Genomic DNA, 16,175 nt, shown 5'->3' on the forward strand with positions numbered 1-16,175 from the left:
TTTTCTATAAATATACATATTTAAAAATCAGTCTTATTTAATATTTTTGTTTAATGTTATTTACTTATTTATATATATATTTTTTTTTAAACTTCAGATTTTGTCATATACATATACATGCATACATTTTATAATACACATACATTTTAATACACATACTTATACATGTTTATATTCTATAATCTATATGCATTTTATATATATATATATATATACATACGTCTTTTATACTTTATAATTTTAAAAAGATATATGCATATATACGTTCTTATAACTTATACATATATTTTATAATTCCTAAATATACATTTTTATGTTTTATCGTTTTAAAATATGTACATGTATACATATATTTTTATATAATATTGATATATATTTTATGATATACATATATACACATTTTTATTTTATAAAATTGTCCACATAAATATACATATGTCTTTTCACATTTTTAATTTTATTCATCTTATTTATTGTTATTATTATTTATTTACTTATTTACGTGTTTATTATCATTTCAAAAGGATATTTTAATTCTATTCGTTTATTTACTTGTTGTTATGTGATTGATTCGTCTCTTATATTTATTTATTTCATTTTCGTTAATTATTTGTATTATTTATGCTTAACTTGTCATATTCATTATCGTTTTGTTATGCATATTAACACCATACATCAAAAAGAAAATTTTCTACATAAGGCAATTTTTTGCGTTTGGAAAATCGAGAAAACATACCCTAACGTGCTGGGTTTCGATTTTTTATTCGACCAAAATAGCCAAATATCTTTTTTAAACTTTTAAAATAAGGTAATATTTCGCGTTTGGAAAATCGAGGAAACGTGCCCTAACGTGTTGGGTTTTGACTTCTCGTTTGACCAAATAGCCAAATATCCTTTTAAAATTTCAAAGTGAGGCAATATTTGCGTTTGGAAATTTGAGAGAACGGGCCCTAACGTGCTGGGTCTCAATTTCTCGTTTGACCAAATAGCCAAATATCTTCTTAACTTTCAATCTATTATTCGAGTTTTCTTCAAGGATTGTATTTTTAAAACTCTTCACAGTTTTCAATCTTCGACATCAAGACATTAACTAATCAACTAGTACCAATTTTTGGGCGTTACGAGGGTGCTAATCCTTCCTTATACGTAACCGACTCTCGAACCTGATTTTCTAAATTTCGTGGACCAAAATCGTTGTTTTAATAAAATTAAATCGTTTATTAAAAATAACCACTTTTCAAGGTGATCCGATCACACCTTATCAAAACAGATTGGTGGCGACTCCCGTTTTTTCGTTTTCATTTTCAAAATCCAAGTCGACCCCGTTTCATCAAAAAAAATGGTGTCAACAGCTTGGCGACTCCACTAGGGACTAAGCTGCGAGAATCGAGCCACGAGTTGATTATTTTTTTTAATTTTTGTCGAAAATTGAAAATTTGGTTTAAATTTACGATCCTCTCATTGCGTTTCATTCGTCTTTATTTCGGGTTTTTTTTTACTTGATTGTTGTGGTGGTTAGGCTTGGTATATTGTTGCATTACATTGCATGACCCTGGGTCACACCCTGCTAAGTGGGAGTGAGAAACTAGTCCTTCGTGAGGTTTTCACCTCTGTGTAGGATAGTGGATCATTTCCGAGATACATCCATACTTATGTCTTCGTGAGATTTTCATCTCCGTGTGGCCATAAAGAAATGTATTCCCCTGAACCGAACTTGGTCCGTATGAGCCTATAATGGGTGAGGATCGAGGAATCTACTGGTTCGAGTACCCTTACTTTAGAACTGAACCTCATATAACAAGCCTTAAGAGCTTACCCTAGGTAGAGCCGTGCTAAACCTTAGTAGATACCTGAATAGGTGATTTAGTATTCTTTTTCTTTCATGCTTTGGAATCTAGCTTGATGTGCGATACTAACTTATTCTGTTTTGCTTTGGTTTTGATTGCATGACATTTTCATTTCTAAAGAGGTGTTGGTTAACATTCGATATCCAAATAGAGAAGCTCAACATGGAAAAGGATTTTCTTGGTAAAGTGGAAGACAATACGGCCGTCCGAGTTTGGTCCGAAAAGGTTCAGTAAGAAAAGTGTGATAGCCTCGTGAAAGGATACGCATCATAATTATGGGACTTCACTCGTATTAGTGTGACTAAGGATGGTGTGCAAGAATTAAAAGAGATATGGAACCAGTGGGATAACGAGATCAAACAAGTCTTTTACAGCAACTGCGGTGATCTGCCTTATTTACTTGATGTGAGGGTAGACAAGCGCCTATTTCGAGCCCTCGCGCAGTACTGGAATCCAGCTTATAGTTGTTTCACGTTTGGGAAAGTAGATTTGGTACCTATAGTAGAGGAATATACAACCTTGCTACGATGTCCGAGGATCCAAGTGGACAAAGTCTACTCGAGAGCAGCTAATGTCCCAACATTCTTGAAGAAATTAATGTGCATCATAGGAATGAGATCTTATATCGATGTGGGGATTTCGACTGGGTTTCTTTACTTGGAATTTGGGGAGCTGTCGAATATACCCCTTTGCTGGTATTAAGACAATATAGATCGAGGCAATTCATACCGGCAACACATGGGTTAGCGCAGTGTGAATTCTCTTATAAAGATGATAATTATAAGAGGAAAATTCGAGAAATATCTAATGCTTGGAAGCAAGTTCACCGAATGAAAAGGTTTACCGTAGGGGCAATGACAACTCTTGAATATTACGGGTGGTGGAGTAAAAGGGTCAATGAAAATATCCCTGGGCTGAGAGAAGATTGTGTTCAGTCTCTTGAGGAGCATCTACAAGTAGCTCTGTCAGAATTGGAGATCATCAAGCAAGACTTTGAAAAAAAAGTTCGGAATAGGGAACAAAGATAGAGTAGTTAGAAGAGGAAAAGATGCGTTTGGGACTAGATGTCGATATCCACAAGCTAGAAGCCGAGAAACTAAGGAAAGGAAAGAACAAGGCTGAAGAGGATTTGGATAGCTTAAAAAAAGATTATAAGAAGCTGTGATTGTCAATGAGAACTGCCGGTTTGGGTAAAACGTCGGAGTAGTGGCGACAAGAGATCAAGGAGGAAAAGAATAGGGCCGATCAGTGGGAAAAGAAATTTCAGGATGCTCGAGCTCGAGAGAACGCTTTGGGAAGAAGTTTGTTAGAGTGCCAAAATGAGAAAGCGGGATTAAAGGCTAAGGTGGCAGAGCTAGAAAAGTCACTTCACTCGTACCGTAGTCGCAACTCCACGATCAAATTAAGAGAAAGCTTAAATAAGATCGAAGAACTGAAAGGAAAGATAGGGGAGCTTGAGGACGTATTGCACAATTCTGAGCTGCGAATGGAGCTTCTTGAGAGGAGTAATGATCAGTGGCAAGAGCAATTCCATCATTCTCAAAGTCAGATTAGAGATAGAGATTACGTTATGGGCGAAGCCGTGACTCAAGTGCGGGAAGTAGCTGATCATCTGCAAACCTTAGCAGTTCAGGCCGATGTATTGAGTTTAAAATATGAGTCGGAATCAAGCCGAGGACAAGATTTAGCTTGGCTCCTTAGGGAGGTTAAGGCTTTGGGTATAAAGGCGAAGCCGTATATGTGATCTATTTTATGTAAAGAAATTTGTTTTCTAGTCAAGCTTTTCTAATGAAATTGAATTAGAATCAATGCCTCTTTTTGCATTCATCTCATGCATTGGCATTACATTACATTACATGCATTAAGTTTCATTAAAAAGGCCCTAATTAATCAAAATTGTCACAGTTACCCTAGAAACCAACAAAAATCCACCAACCAAATATCGCTACGGTACTCGACGTCAAACAAAAGCAATGGACCAGAGGTTAGAAAGGCTGGAACAAATGCAAAAAGAAATGCAAGATAAGATGCAAGAACAATTGGATAAAATCCAACAAGACGTACTGGAATCCCAAAGAATTATGAGCCAACTGGCACAATTATTGACTGATAAAGGAAATAGCCCTATAATTAATTTGGGAGTTGATCAGGAGGATCCTGTTTATCCTCTAGGTTTTACCCTGACAGGCACCCAAGCACAACTAGACATGTGCCCACAATGAGCACCTGGACCTCAATATCGGGTTGGCACCTCGGTACCAATGCATTTTCAAGTAGGCTTAGGTTCTAACCACGGGAACAACCCTACCAACCCTGTGGTCCCTGATCTCGATGACATAGCAGAGATAGAGAAAGCGAAAACGGACTTGCCAAAACAACTAGAAGAACGGTGTAGATGGCTAGAGGAAAAATTTAGAGCCATGGAGAACACCAACTACCAATGGGGAGTCGACGCCAAAGATTTGAGTTTGGTTCCTGATTTAGTGCTTCCGCCTAAGTTCAAGATGCCGGAGTTCGAAAGGTACAACGGGACTAGTTGTCCTGAAGCTCATATAACTATGTTTTGTCGAAGAATGACAGGAGACGTCAACAATGATCAACTGTTAATCCATTGCTTTCAGGACAATTTGATCGGGTCTACAGCTAAATGGTACAACCAGCTAAGTCGTACTAAAGTTAGTTCATGGAGAGACTTGGCGCAAGCTTTCATGAGGCAATACAGTCATATGACGGACATAACACCCGATCGAATTACATTACAGAATATGGAAAAAAAAGCCTAGTGAAAGCTTCAGACAATACGCCCAGAGATGGAGAGAAGTGGCAACGCAAGTCTAGCCACCCCTTTTGGAAAACGAGGTCACCATGCTGTTTATCAACTCTTTGAAAGCCCCATTCATCAACCACATGTTGGGGAGTGCTACTAAGAGCTTCTCGGATATGGTAATGTCCGGTGAAATGATCGAAAATGCAAAAGGAAGTAGTAAAATAGACGCGGGGGAAAGCTCCAAAAGACCGGTCCTGAGAAAAAAAGAAAGCGAGGTAAACAACGTAAGCACATATAGCAAGAGTTATTCAAAACCAATTACTGTTGGCCCTCCAAGAATGGAAGCCACTAGTCACCAGGGCCCCTCCAGGCAAGAGCCCAACACAAGGTCCAACACAGAGAGACTTCAATTCACGCCCATTCCAATAACGTACAAGGAACTGTATCAAAGGCTATTCGATGCGCACATAGTGTCTCCACATTATCTAGAGCCTATGCAACCTCCATACCCTAAATGGTATGACATGAATGCCCAATGTGAATACCATGCGGGGATACCAGGGCACTCGATTGAGAACTGCATTGCGTTTAAGAAGGCGGTGGAAAGATTCATTAAGATGGGGATCGTAAAGTTTGACAACCCATCAGGACCAAACGTGGTAGGGAATTCGTTACCCAATCTTTTTGATAAAGGGGTAAATACAATAATTGAGAATAGGGGAAGGAGAATCAAAGATGACATTGCGGAGGTAAATACCCCACTGAAATTGTTTTGGAGACAAATGATAAATGGAGGTCTAATCAAGCAAGAATCAAAGGAAATGTCTGAAGGAATAAAGAAATATTGCGAGTTCCATGCCAAAGAGGACCATAACATTCAAAACTGCACTGAATTCAGGGCCATGGTACAAAATCTGATGAACAACAAAGAGCTAGAATTTTATGAAGAGATCAAAGGACTAGAAGAAGGAGAATTTTATACCTCGGAGGAAGGACCTACGGGAAAAGCATAAAATCATCCGGTGGTGATTATTTCAAGGCCAAGAAACACAGGATCTGGAATACAACTGGCGCCAAGGGTCATAATCCAAAAACCTGTAGCCTTTCCTTACCAGGATAGCAAAAAGGTTCATTGGAATTATGATTGCAATGTGACGATCCCGGGAGATGAGAACCCGATAAATGCTTCAGAGGAGGGTAATGATGTAGGTTTTTATACACGCAGCGAAAAACGCTACGACCCGAAAAATACAAAAGGGGAGCTTATAAAAGGAAAATCCTTGCCGGTTGAACAGGATAAAACAAAGATGGCCAGAATTGAATCGCATGTTAACAAACCAGTGACTGAAAATGAGGCTAGAGAATTCTTAAAATTCTTGAAGCATAGCGAGTACAGCGTGGTGGAACAACTGCATAAGCAACTAGCTCGCATCTCAATGCTCGAGTTACTCTAAGTTCAGAGACACATCGTAATGCGTTGATAAAAGTGCTAAATGAGACTTATGTTGCTAACGATATCTCAGTGAACAAGTTGGATCGCCTGGTTAACAATATAAATGCCGACAACTTCATCTTCTTCAACGATGATGAGATCCCGCCAGGTGGTATGGGATCTACCAAGGCCCTGTACATCACTACCCGTTGCAAGGGGCACATACTACCGAGTGTACTCATCGACAATGGATCAGCACTAAATGTTTTGCCCCTGTCTACGTTAAACAGACTGCCTGTGGACAGTTCTCACATGAAATCTTGCCAAAATATAGTGAGAGCATTTGATGATACTGAGAGGAAAGTGATGGGAAGAATCGAGATACCTCTCTTGATTGGTCCAAATACATACGAGGTGGATTTTTTGGTAATGGATATCAAACCATCTTACAATTGCCTATTGGGGAAGCCTTGGATCCATTCTACAGGGGCTGTACCGTCGACACTTCACCAAAAGTTGAAATTGGTAATAGAGGGCCGATTAGTAACTATAGGTGCAGAAGAAGACATCATTGCATCAGTTACCAACGACACGCCATATATAGAGGCCGATAGTGAAATGATAGAATGTTCATTCCAATCATTGGAATTCGTAAACGCAACATTTGTCATCGAGGGGAGCAAAATTCCAGTGCCTAAAATATCCAAAGCTACGACAATGAGTTTGCAGCTAACAATGGGAAAGGGAGTGTTGCCTGGCAAGGGACTTGGAAGATACCTCCAGGGATGGGTCGAAGTACCGATCTTGGTTAACAAACAGGACCGTTGTGGTTTAGGGTACAAGCCTGACGCAAGGGAAAGGAAGAAGGAATTGGAGAAAAAGCGAGAGAAAAAAAGAGCACGTTTGAGCGGGATGGAAACCGAATGGGAACCAATGACCTTTCCCCATATATCTAAGACATTTGTTTCAGGGGGAATTATCTACCCCGAAGGAAAGAATGAAGTTGCGGAAGGAAAGACTAGAAGGTTGGACATCAATACCATATCTGAAGAGGAAATGGTGGAAAGAAATTTATCGGTAATTCACCCTTACGAACCTGGAAGTGTTCTGAACAACTGGACTACAGAAGAGATCCCTGTAACATTTAGAACTAATTCAGAGTAATATTCAGAACACTTGTTACCCTAAGCTTGGGGGTAATAAGAATATTTTGTAAATGGCACATGTCCAAAATCTCATTTCAATGAAAACTTATCATTCAGTCTCACATTGAGCAAATATTCTTTCATTCTTTTCATTCCATTTATAATCATACTATGCATACAAGTATTCTTAGATTCTTTTTATTTGGGCCTCCCTTTGTCCCAATAACAGGTCTTCAGATATCAACGAGATGAGCGACGATGTTACTAACTCAGAGTCCCTATTTGAACAAGACATGAGTATGGATGATCCTCAGGATTTTGAAGATGAACAAGACAACGTTTTATCTCCGGATTTGTTAAGAATGGTGGAGGAAGAAGAAAAACAAATCCTACCCTATGAGGAATCAGTAGAAGTCATGAGCTTAGAAGATGGAAGGAAGGTAAAGATTGGCGCTGGCATTATTGAGGAAACAAGGCAAAACCTCATTGAGTTGCTTAAAGAGTTTAAAGATGTCTTCGCATGGTCCTATCAAGATATGCCCGGGTTAAGTACTGATATCGTGGTACACCGACTGCCTATAAAAGAAGAATGTAAACCAATTCAACAAAAGCTCCGAAGGATGAGGCCTGATGTCTTGCTAAAAATAAAAGAAGAATTTAAGAAGCAGTTTGATGCTGGTTTCTTACAGGTGGTCAAGTATTCAGAATGGGTAGCCAATATAGTCCATGTTCCTAAGAAAGATGGGAAGGTGCGAATGTGTGTGGACTACCGGGATTTGAAAAAGGACAGTTCCAAAGACAATTTTTCATTGCCCCATATCGATACCTTAGTGGACAACACGGCTGGATACTCACTATTCTCTTTCATGGATGGTTTCTCCAGGTACAACCAAATTACGATGCATTCTGAAGACATGGAGAAGATCACCTTCGTAACGATGTGGGGGACGTTTTGCTACAAAGTGATGCCTTTTGGATTAAAAAATATGGCAGCAACGTATCAGAGAGCCATAGTAACATTATTCCATGATATGATGCATAAAGAGATAGAAGTCTATGTCGATGACATGATCGCAAACTCCAGAACAGAAAGGGAACCCGTGCAAGTTCTGAGAAAACTGTTTCTAAGGTTAAAGAAGTTCAAGCTAAAACTTAACCCAACCAAGTGTACTTTCGGGGCTAGGTCAGGAAAGTTGCTAGGATTCTTAGTCAGCGAAAAGGGAATTGAAATTGACCCAGACAAAGTTAAAGCCATACAAGAATTACTTCCGCCGAGTACTCAAAAAGAAGTTCGAGGTTTTCTAGAAAGACTAAATTACATCGCTCGATTCATTTCACAGTTATGACCCCATCTTCCATCTTCTTAGGAAACACAATCTAGGTGTATGGGATGAGGAGTGCCAGAAAACTTTCAAAAAAGTTAAACATTGTCCAACGCCTCAGTACTGATGCCACCTTGCCCTGACAAGCCACTGATACTATACTTGGCAGTATTTGAGAATTCCATGGGGTGCGAGCTCGGCCAACATGATGAGTCAGGACGAAAAGAAAGAGCGATCTACTATCTCAGCAAGAAGTTCACTGAATGCGAAACGAGATATTCACCAATTGAAAAATTATGTTGCGCCTTGGTTTGGACAACTCGGAGATTGAGACAATACATGTTGTACCATACAACTTGGTTAATCTCAAAGTTAGACCCTCTGAAATACATGATGGAGTCAACCGCTCTAAACGGAAGGATGGCCCGATGGCAAATTCTACTATCTGAATTTGACATAACCTATGTGAATCAAAAGGCTGTAAAAGGGAGCGCGATAGCAGATTTTCTAGCTAGTAGAGCCCTGGATGATTATGAGCCTTTGAACTTCGATTTCCCAAATGAGGATCTGATGTATGTGGCAACTGCTGAAGCAAACGCACAAGAAAGAAATGCTTGGAAATTAAACTTTGACGGAGCCTCAAATGCTGTAGGCAACGGGATTGGGGCAGTCTTGGTATCTCCAGACGGTGATCATTATCTGTTCACTAGTAAACTAGATTTTGATTGCACAAATAACATGGCGAAATATGAAGCATGTATCATGGGAATCCGTGCGGCTATGGAACGCAAAATCAAGGTACTTGAGGTATATGGAGATTTGGCATTGGTAATTTATCAGCTCAAAGGCGAATGGGAAACAAGAGAACCCAAGTTGATTAGTTATCAAAAGCTAGTCCTAGAATTGATTGAGGATTTTGACGACATCACTTTTTGTTATCTCCCACGAGACGAGAATCAGATGGCCGACGCTTTGGCTACATTGGCTTCCATGATCAAAGTGAATAAACAAGAGGATGTGAAGCCTATCCAAATGAGCATTTATGATGCTCCAGCCCACTGTTGTAACGTTGACGAGCCAGCCCACTGTTGTAACGTTGACGAGGAAGAGGAAAAAGACGACAACCCTTGGTATCAAGACATATTGCGACACGTGAAAAATCACGAATACCCAAACCAAGCAACTGAGAATGACAAGAGAACGTTGAGGAGACTGGCTAGTGACTACGTCTTAGATGGAGAGATCCTGTACAAAAGAGGAAAGGATCAGGTGCTGTTAAGATGTGTGGACGCTGTGGAGGCCAAGCAAATCTTGGAAGAAGTCCATGATGGTGTTTGTGGAACACACGCTAACGGTTTCACTATGGCCAGACAAATCATGAGATTCAGATATTATTGGTCTACCATGGAAGGAGACTGCATCAAATATGCTAAGAAGTGCCATAAATGCCAGATTTACGGAGACAAAATTCATGTGCCTCCCTCACCTCTTCACGTCATGACTTCCCCATAGCCTTTCTCCATGTGGGGCATGGACATCATTGGGCCGATATCGCCAAAGGCTTCAAACGGACATCGTTTCATTTTTGTAGTGATTGACTACTTTACTAAGTGGGTAGAAGCTACTTCTTACGCCAATGTCAGAAAGGCAACCGTCAGCAAGTTTCTAAAGAAGGAAATCATATGTCAATATGAAATTCCCTAAAGGATTATATTTCACAATGCATTGAACTTGAACAATAGCACGATAGCAGAGGTCTGTAGTCAATTCAAGATCAAGCACCATAACTCATCACCATATCGTCCAAAAATGAATGGCGCGGTGGAGACGGCCAATAAGAATATCAAGAAGATTGTGGGGAAAATGACTGAGACCTATAAAGATTGGCACGATAAGTTACCATTCGCCCTCTATGCTTATCGAACGTCTGTCAGGACTTCCACCGGGTCAACACCATTCTCTTTGGTTTATGGAATGGAGGCGGTGCTACCAATTGAGGTTGAAATTCCCTCCCTTCGAGTTTTATCAGAACTAAAGTTAGACGAAGCAGAATGGGTCAAATCCCAATATGACCAGCTGAACTTAATTGAAGGAAAGAGGCTGAAAGCTATCCGTCATGGTCAAATGTTCCAGAAGCGAATGATACTAGCTTACAATAAGAAAATTCATCCCAGGGACTTCTTTGAAGGGGACTTGGTACTGAAGAAGATCCTTCCCATACAAAAAGACTTTAGAGGAAAGTGGATGCCAAACTGGGAGGGACCTTATGTAGTAAAGAAAGCCTTTTCGGGAGGGGCATTAATTTTAACCGAGATGGATGGTAAAAGCTTGGCCAATCCTGTGAATTCGGATTCAGTGAAGAAGTACATTGCCTAAAAAAAAGGGAGAGGCCAAGGTGAAAACTCACAAAGGGCGCCTTGAGACCAAAAGGGTTTTGAATTGAAAACCCAGGAATGGGCAGTTCAAATATTTGATCAAAGATAAGGAATACGGTAGTCTTATCATCTCCGAGTTAATAAGAAAGAGAGATGCTACATCTTGGGGCATCAACAAAGTATTTCAGGACTTCTAAACACATGTCAAGTTCAAAAGGGTCCTCAAGAAGTTTGCGGCAGAGAAGCTCATGCTACGATACCTGGGGCACCTATTTTCATTTTTTGTATTTTTTGACAAAATACGCCATCTTGATTAGTTTATTCTCATTTTGTATTCTAGTAAAATTTGCTATCTTGATTAATTTGTTCATTTAGAGCTTTGCTCTCAACAAATTTCCATCTTATCCATTGTGATAATCATTTTTATCTTATTCATTTCATATCTCAGCAAAATTTGCTATCTTGATTGATTTGTTTGTTTAGAGCTTTGCTCTCAACAAAATTTTATTTTGTCCATTTTGATAATCTTTGTCAAGCATTTCTCATTGAAATAACGTTTAATGGACTGACAATACTCATGCAGAAGGAGTTCTGCGTATTACTCTAAAAGTTTCTAAATAATACGAGGACTTGAAACAGGACTATTGTTTAGAATTAACCAACTTAAGGGTTAGAAGCATTGGAGAAAGAATAGTCTAAATTGAGACTATTCCTTTGAGGATACCAACTGAATAAGAAGGCATCAGTGGTAGAACTTTGAGGAACAGCGAGTAATGACAACCTAAGCATTAAAAAGGGATCATTCTCATTCATACAAATATCATACATACACATCTAGTTAGGAGCATTTGATTCATTCTGATCATAACATCCTAAACACTAGGCATAAGTTGGTCCATAGAATGAATTTTGCAGGTCGCTTTCCTCGGAGAACAGATCAATAAAGTTACCCATACCCCTGAGGTTACAGTGGGATGGATCAGAACCACAGATCTTATCTCCCTAAGCGGTAGTGGAGTAGATCGCATCAAGTCTTATCTCCCTAAGCAGTACTGGAGCAGATAGAACCACAGATCTTATCTCCCTAAGCAGTAGTGGAGCAAATCGCATCAAGTCTTATCTCCCTAAGCAGTAGTGGAGCAGATCGCATCAAGTCTTATCTCCCTAGGCAGTAGTGGAGCAGACAGAACCATAGATCTTATCTCCCTAAGCAGTAGTGGAGCAGATCGCATCAAGTCTTATCTCCCTAAGCAGTAGTGGAGCAGATCGCATCAAGTCTTATCTCCCTAAATAGTAGTGGAGCAGATCACATCAAGTCTTATCTCCTTAAGCAGTAGTGGAGTAGACAGAACCACAGATCTTATCTCCCTAAGCAGTAGTGGAGCAGATCGCATCAAGTCTTATTTCCCTAGTAGTAGTGGAGCAGACAAAACCACAGATCTTATCTCCCTAAGCAGTAGTGGAGCAGACGAAACCAACCTTATCTCCCTGAAGTTGCAGTGGAGCAGGTTGAGGACCACAAATCTCATACCCATGAAGTTGCAGCAGAATAGATTGAAGTCATATCTCTCTAAAGATGTCGTGAAGTTGATCAAAGCAACAAGGCGCAGTGGATTGGAGCAGTACCAAGAAGTCAAGACTCGACGAGACAGGGCAATTTTGGCCTTTCTTAAAAGTCTTTGCTTCACTCCCGTTGCACGACAATGAGCAAAAAGGGGCAGTTGTAAAGCCCAAAATCTACCCGGGCCCAACAGTCCAATTACAAAAAATAAACCCAAACAATTATAGCCCAAATAAATAAATAAAACCTAAAGCCCAAATAGCCAACAACAAAAACTTTTAGCAGCAAAGAGAGCAAACCCTAACCCTCTCCAGTGCCGCATGCATGCCCCTGCCCTTGGTCGCTCCAACTCCCCGCACGCCGTCGCCGCACTTCACCATACTCGTCTGACACCTGCAAAGAATTGAATGCAATAACAAATGAAGAAGCACGCGGGCAATAATAGTAGTTAATAGATAATAAGGAAGAGAAAAGCATTTTGATTCGGCTATAAAAGCTCGAATCTCACCGTTGTATTTTTTTACGAACACACATAAAAGAAAAGAACACAGATATTGAAATCAAAAACAGATTGGAGATTCTAAGATGTTGATAAAGATCTTATTATATTCTTTAGTTTTTCGTTTTCATATTGTTTATTTTTCTCATTTATTTCATTTAGTTGTTCACTCATCTATTCTACAAATCCATTTAACAAACAAAATAGTATAAAAAAGGAAATACCTGAAACCCTCTGCCGCATCGTCAGAGGTCTCTCCGTCACCTAAATCAGCACTAAAGGGACGGAGTGAAAGGCCTTGTCTGGTGGCCATCGGGCCAGAAAACGTGGCCTTTGAATGGGGTTCAAAACGGAGCTCAAAATAGCCCCATTTGCGCATCGTCGGCAACTGCTACGGTGGCGGCCACGACTCAAAACCTGGCCGGATGTTGGGGGGAAATGCCGAGAGGGAGAGAGACCGATGATTCTCTGCTTTTTTTTGAAAATGAAAGAGGGAATGATTTTTTTTTGTTGTTTTTTTAGTATTTATAAAGGAGTGAAACGACGTCGTTTCAAGAGTGGCCGACCCGCATGCGCGACCAAACCCGCCTAGGGGATCCGCGCGTTTTTGTTAAGTGGGCTATTTGCGCCCTTAGTCCCTCCACATTATTGTTTTGTTTTAATTTAATCCTTCTGCTTGTTTCTTTATTTTTTTAATTTGGCCCCACAAATTTGCTGCATGTTCCAATTTAGTCTGCAGATAAATCTTTAGCTTGAGGACTTGGGCATATTTCCGATCAGTCCTTTGCACTTTGCGCTGCTTCATTTCAAATTGAACCTTTTATTTGTGAATTTGGCCCCAAATTATTGGTCGATTTCAATTGATCCTCACCTTTTAAACTTCAAGTTTTTTTTATTTTTTCTATAAATATACATATTTAAAAATCAGTTTTATTTAATATTTTGTTTAATGTTATTTACTTATTTATATATATATATATATATATATATATTTAAACTTCATATTTTTCATATACATATACATGCATACATTTTATAATACACCTACATTTTAATACACATACTTATACATGTTTATATTCTATAATCTATATGCATTTTATATATATATATATATGTATATACATACGTCTTTTATACTTTATAATTTAAAAAAAGATATATGCATATATACGTTCTTATAACTTATACATATATTTTATAATTCCTAAATATACATTTTTTATGTTTTATCGTTTTAAAATATGTACATGTATACATATATTTTTATATAATATTGACATATATTTTATGATATACATATATACACATTTTTATTTTATAAAATTGTCCACATAAATATACATTTCTTTTCACATTTTTAATTTTATTCATCTTCTTTATTGCTATTATTATTTATTTACTTATTTACGTGTTTATTATCATTTCAAAATGATATTTTAATTCTATTCATTTATTTACTTGTTGTTATGTGATTGATTCGTCTCTTATATTTATTTATTTCATTTTCGTTGATTATTTGTATTATTTATGCTTAACTTGTCATATTCATTATCATTTTGTTATGCATATTAACACCATACATCAAAAAGAAATTTTTCTAAATAAGGCAATGTTATGCGTTTGGAAAATCGAGAAAACGTACCCTAACGTGCTGGGTTTCGATTTCTTGTTCGACCGAAATAGCCAAATATCCTTTTTAAACTTTTAAAATAAGGCAATATTTCGCGTTTGGAAAATCAAGAAAACGTGCCCTAACATGTTGGGTTTCGACTTCTCGTTTGACCAAATAGCCAAATATCCTTTTAAAATTTTAAAGTGAGGCAATATTTGCGTTTGGAAATTTGAGAGAACGTGCCCTAACGTGCTGGGTCTCAATTTCTCGTTTGACCAAATAGCCAAATATCTTCTTAACTTTCAATCTATTATTCGAGTTTTCTTTAAGGATCGTATTTTTAAAACTCTTCAAAGTTTTCAATCTTCGACATTAAGACATTAACTAATCAATTAGGTACCAATTTTTGGGCGTTACGAGGGTGTTAATCCTTCCTCGTATGTAACCGACTCCCGAACCCGATTTTCTGAATTTCGTGGACCAAAATCCTTGTTTTAATAAAATTAAATCGTTTATTAAAAACAACAACTTTTTAAGGTGATCCGATCACACCTTATCAAAAAAGATTGGTGGCGACTCCCGTTTTTTCGTTTTCATTTTCAAAATCCAAGTCGACCCTATTTCATAAAAAAAAAATGGTGTCAACAAGTAGTATTAATTTCCACCGAAGGTCCAGATTCTAATTGGACGCTTCTCCCATCTGTTGAAAACCAAAATTCCAGGGTGAGGTGTTTCAAACAGATTTCACTGAAGGTGTGTTTCAGTGAGAAAGCGATTTTAGCTTTGGATTTAAACGCACCGATGGTCCATTGACATTCAAAGAGAGTATAAGTGAACAATAGTTTCTCCTTAGCAAAAGATGGAAAATAGTATGTATTCTATTTTTTTTATCAAATATATTTAAAATTTATTTTCTTTTCATTTTTAGAGTACTCTCTTTTTCAGTTTGTCATTCAACCAAAAATGTTATGGACATATAAAGATATAAATGTTTAGTAAAATTAATTTTATACGACACCTAAGGATGAGATAAGATGGGATATGAGCGAGATATGATGAAGTAACCCTAGGATAAATCAATGTTGCATGCCGAATAAAGATCAGGAAAACGACAGAATAATAATTCAGAATATTATAAGCAGGGCCTTTCATCTTTTGGTAATAAGTAACTTTTTAACTTTTTCGTTTCTCTTTCTATGGGAATTACGAAGTATCTCAAAGTGAAGAGAATTTTCACCGAATGAAGCTGTGTTTTGACATCATTTTGCCTCTCAAATGCGATGTCTGAAATAACTGCAACAGTTATATAAATTCGCATTTAGAAGAATCAAGGTTTAGCTTAGTTTTATTAATTTAAAAACTGAGATTCAACAAATTTGTTTTTAATTGATATTTAAATTTTAATATCGACAATTTTTTAACTTATTTTTAAGATACTGCTTCCTTTTGTGCCAAAATATAATTGCATTTAGCAGCAAGCGAGATCTAACCAATCAAATCAAAGATAAGGCCAGCTCGTTGGCACCCGTATGATTGCTAGCATTTTTGAATTAATAGGTTTGAAGGATGGAGTAGAGTTTAGTGGGAGAGGAAACTTAAAGGCTGATCAATA

General features: G+C 38.1%; 1 protein-coding gene across 1 annotated transcript; it reads left to right on the forward strand.

Annotated features, from left to right (window-relative positions):
* Positions 1–8,639: 8,639 nt before the first annotated feature.
* LOC105784849 (uncharacterized) lies at positions 8,640–10,025 on the forward strand. Its single transcript, XM_012610771.1, has one exon. It carries the CDS (start codon positions 8,640–8,642, stop codon positions 10,023–10,025), a length of 1,386 nt encoding a protein of 461 aa, XP_012466225.1.
* Positions 10,026–16,175: the final 6,150 nt, after the last annotated feature.

This window comes from Gossypium raimondii, chromosome 11, assembly GCF_025698545.1.
Source record: "Gossypium raimondii isolate GPD5lz chromosome 11, ASM2569854v1, whole genome shotgun sequence".
NCBI lineage: Eukaryota > Viridiplantae > Streptophyta > Magnoliopsida > Malvales > Malvaceae > Gossypium > Gossypium raimondii.

What these genes read in the sequence shown, in the direction of transcription:
- LOC105784849 (XM_012610771.1), top strand. Translation starts at nt 8,640, where the DNA reads ATGCCACCTTGCCCTGACAAGCCACTGATACTATACTTGGCAGTATTT.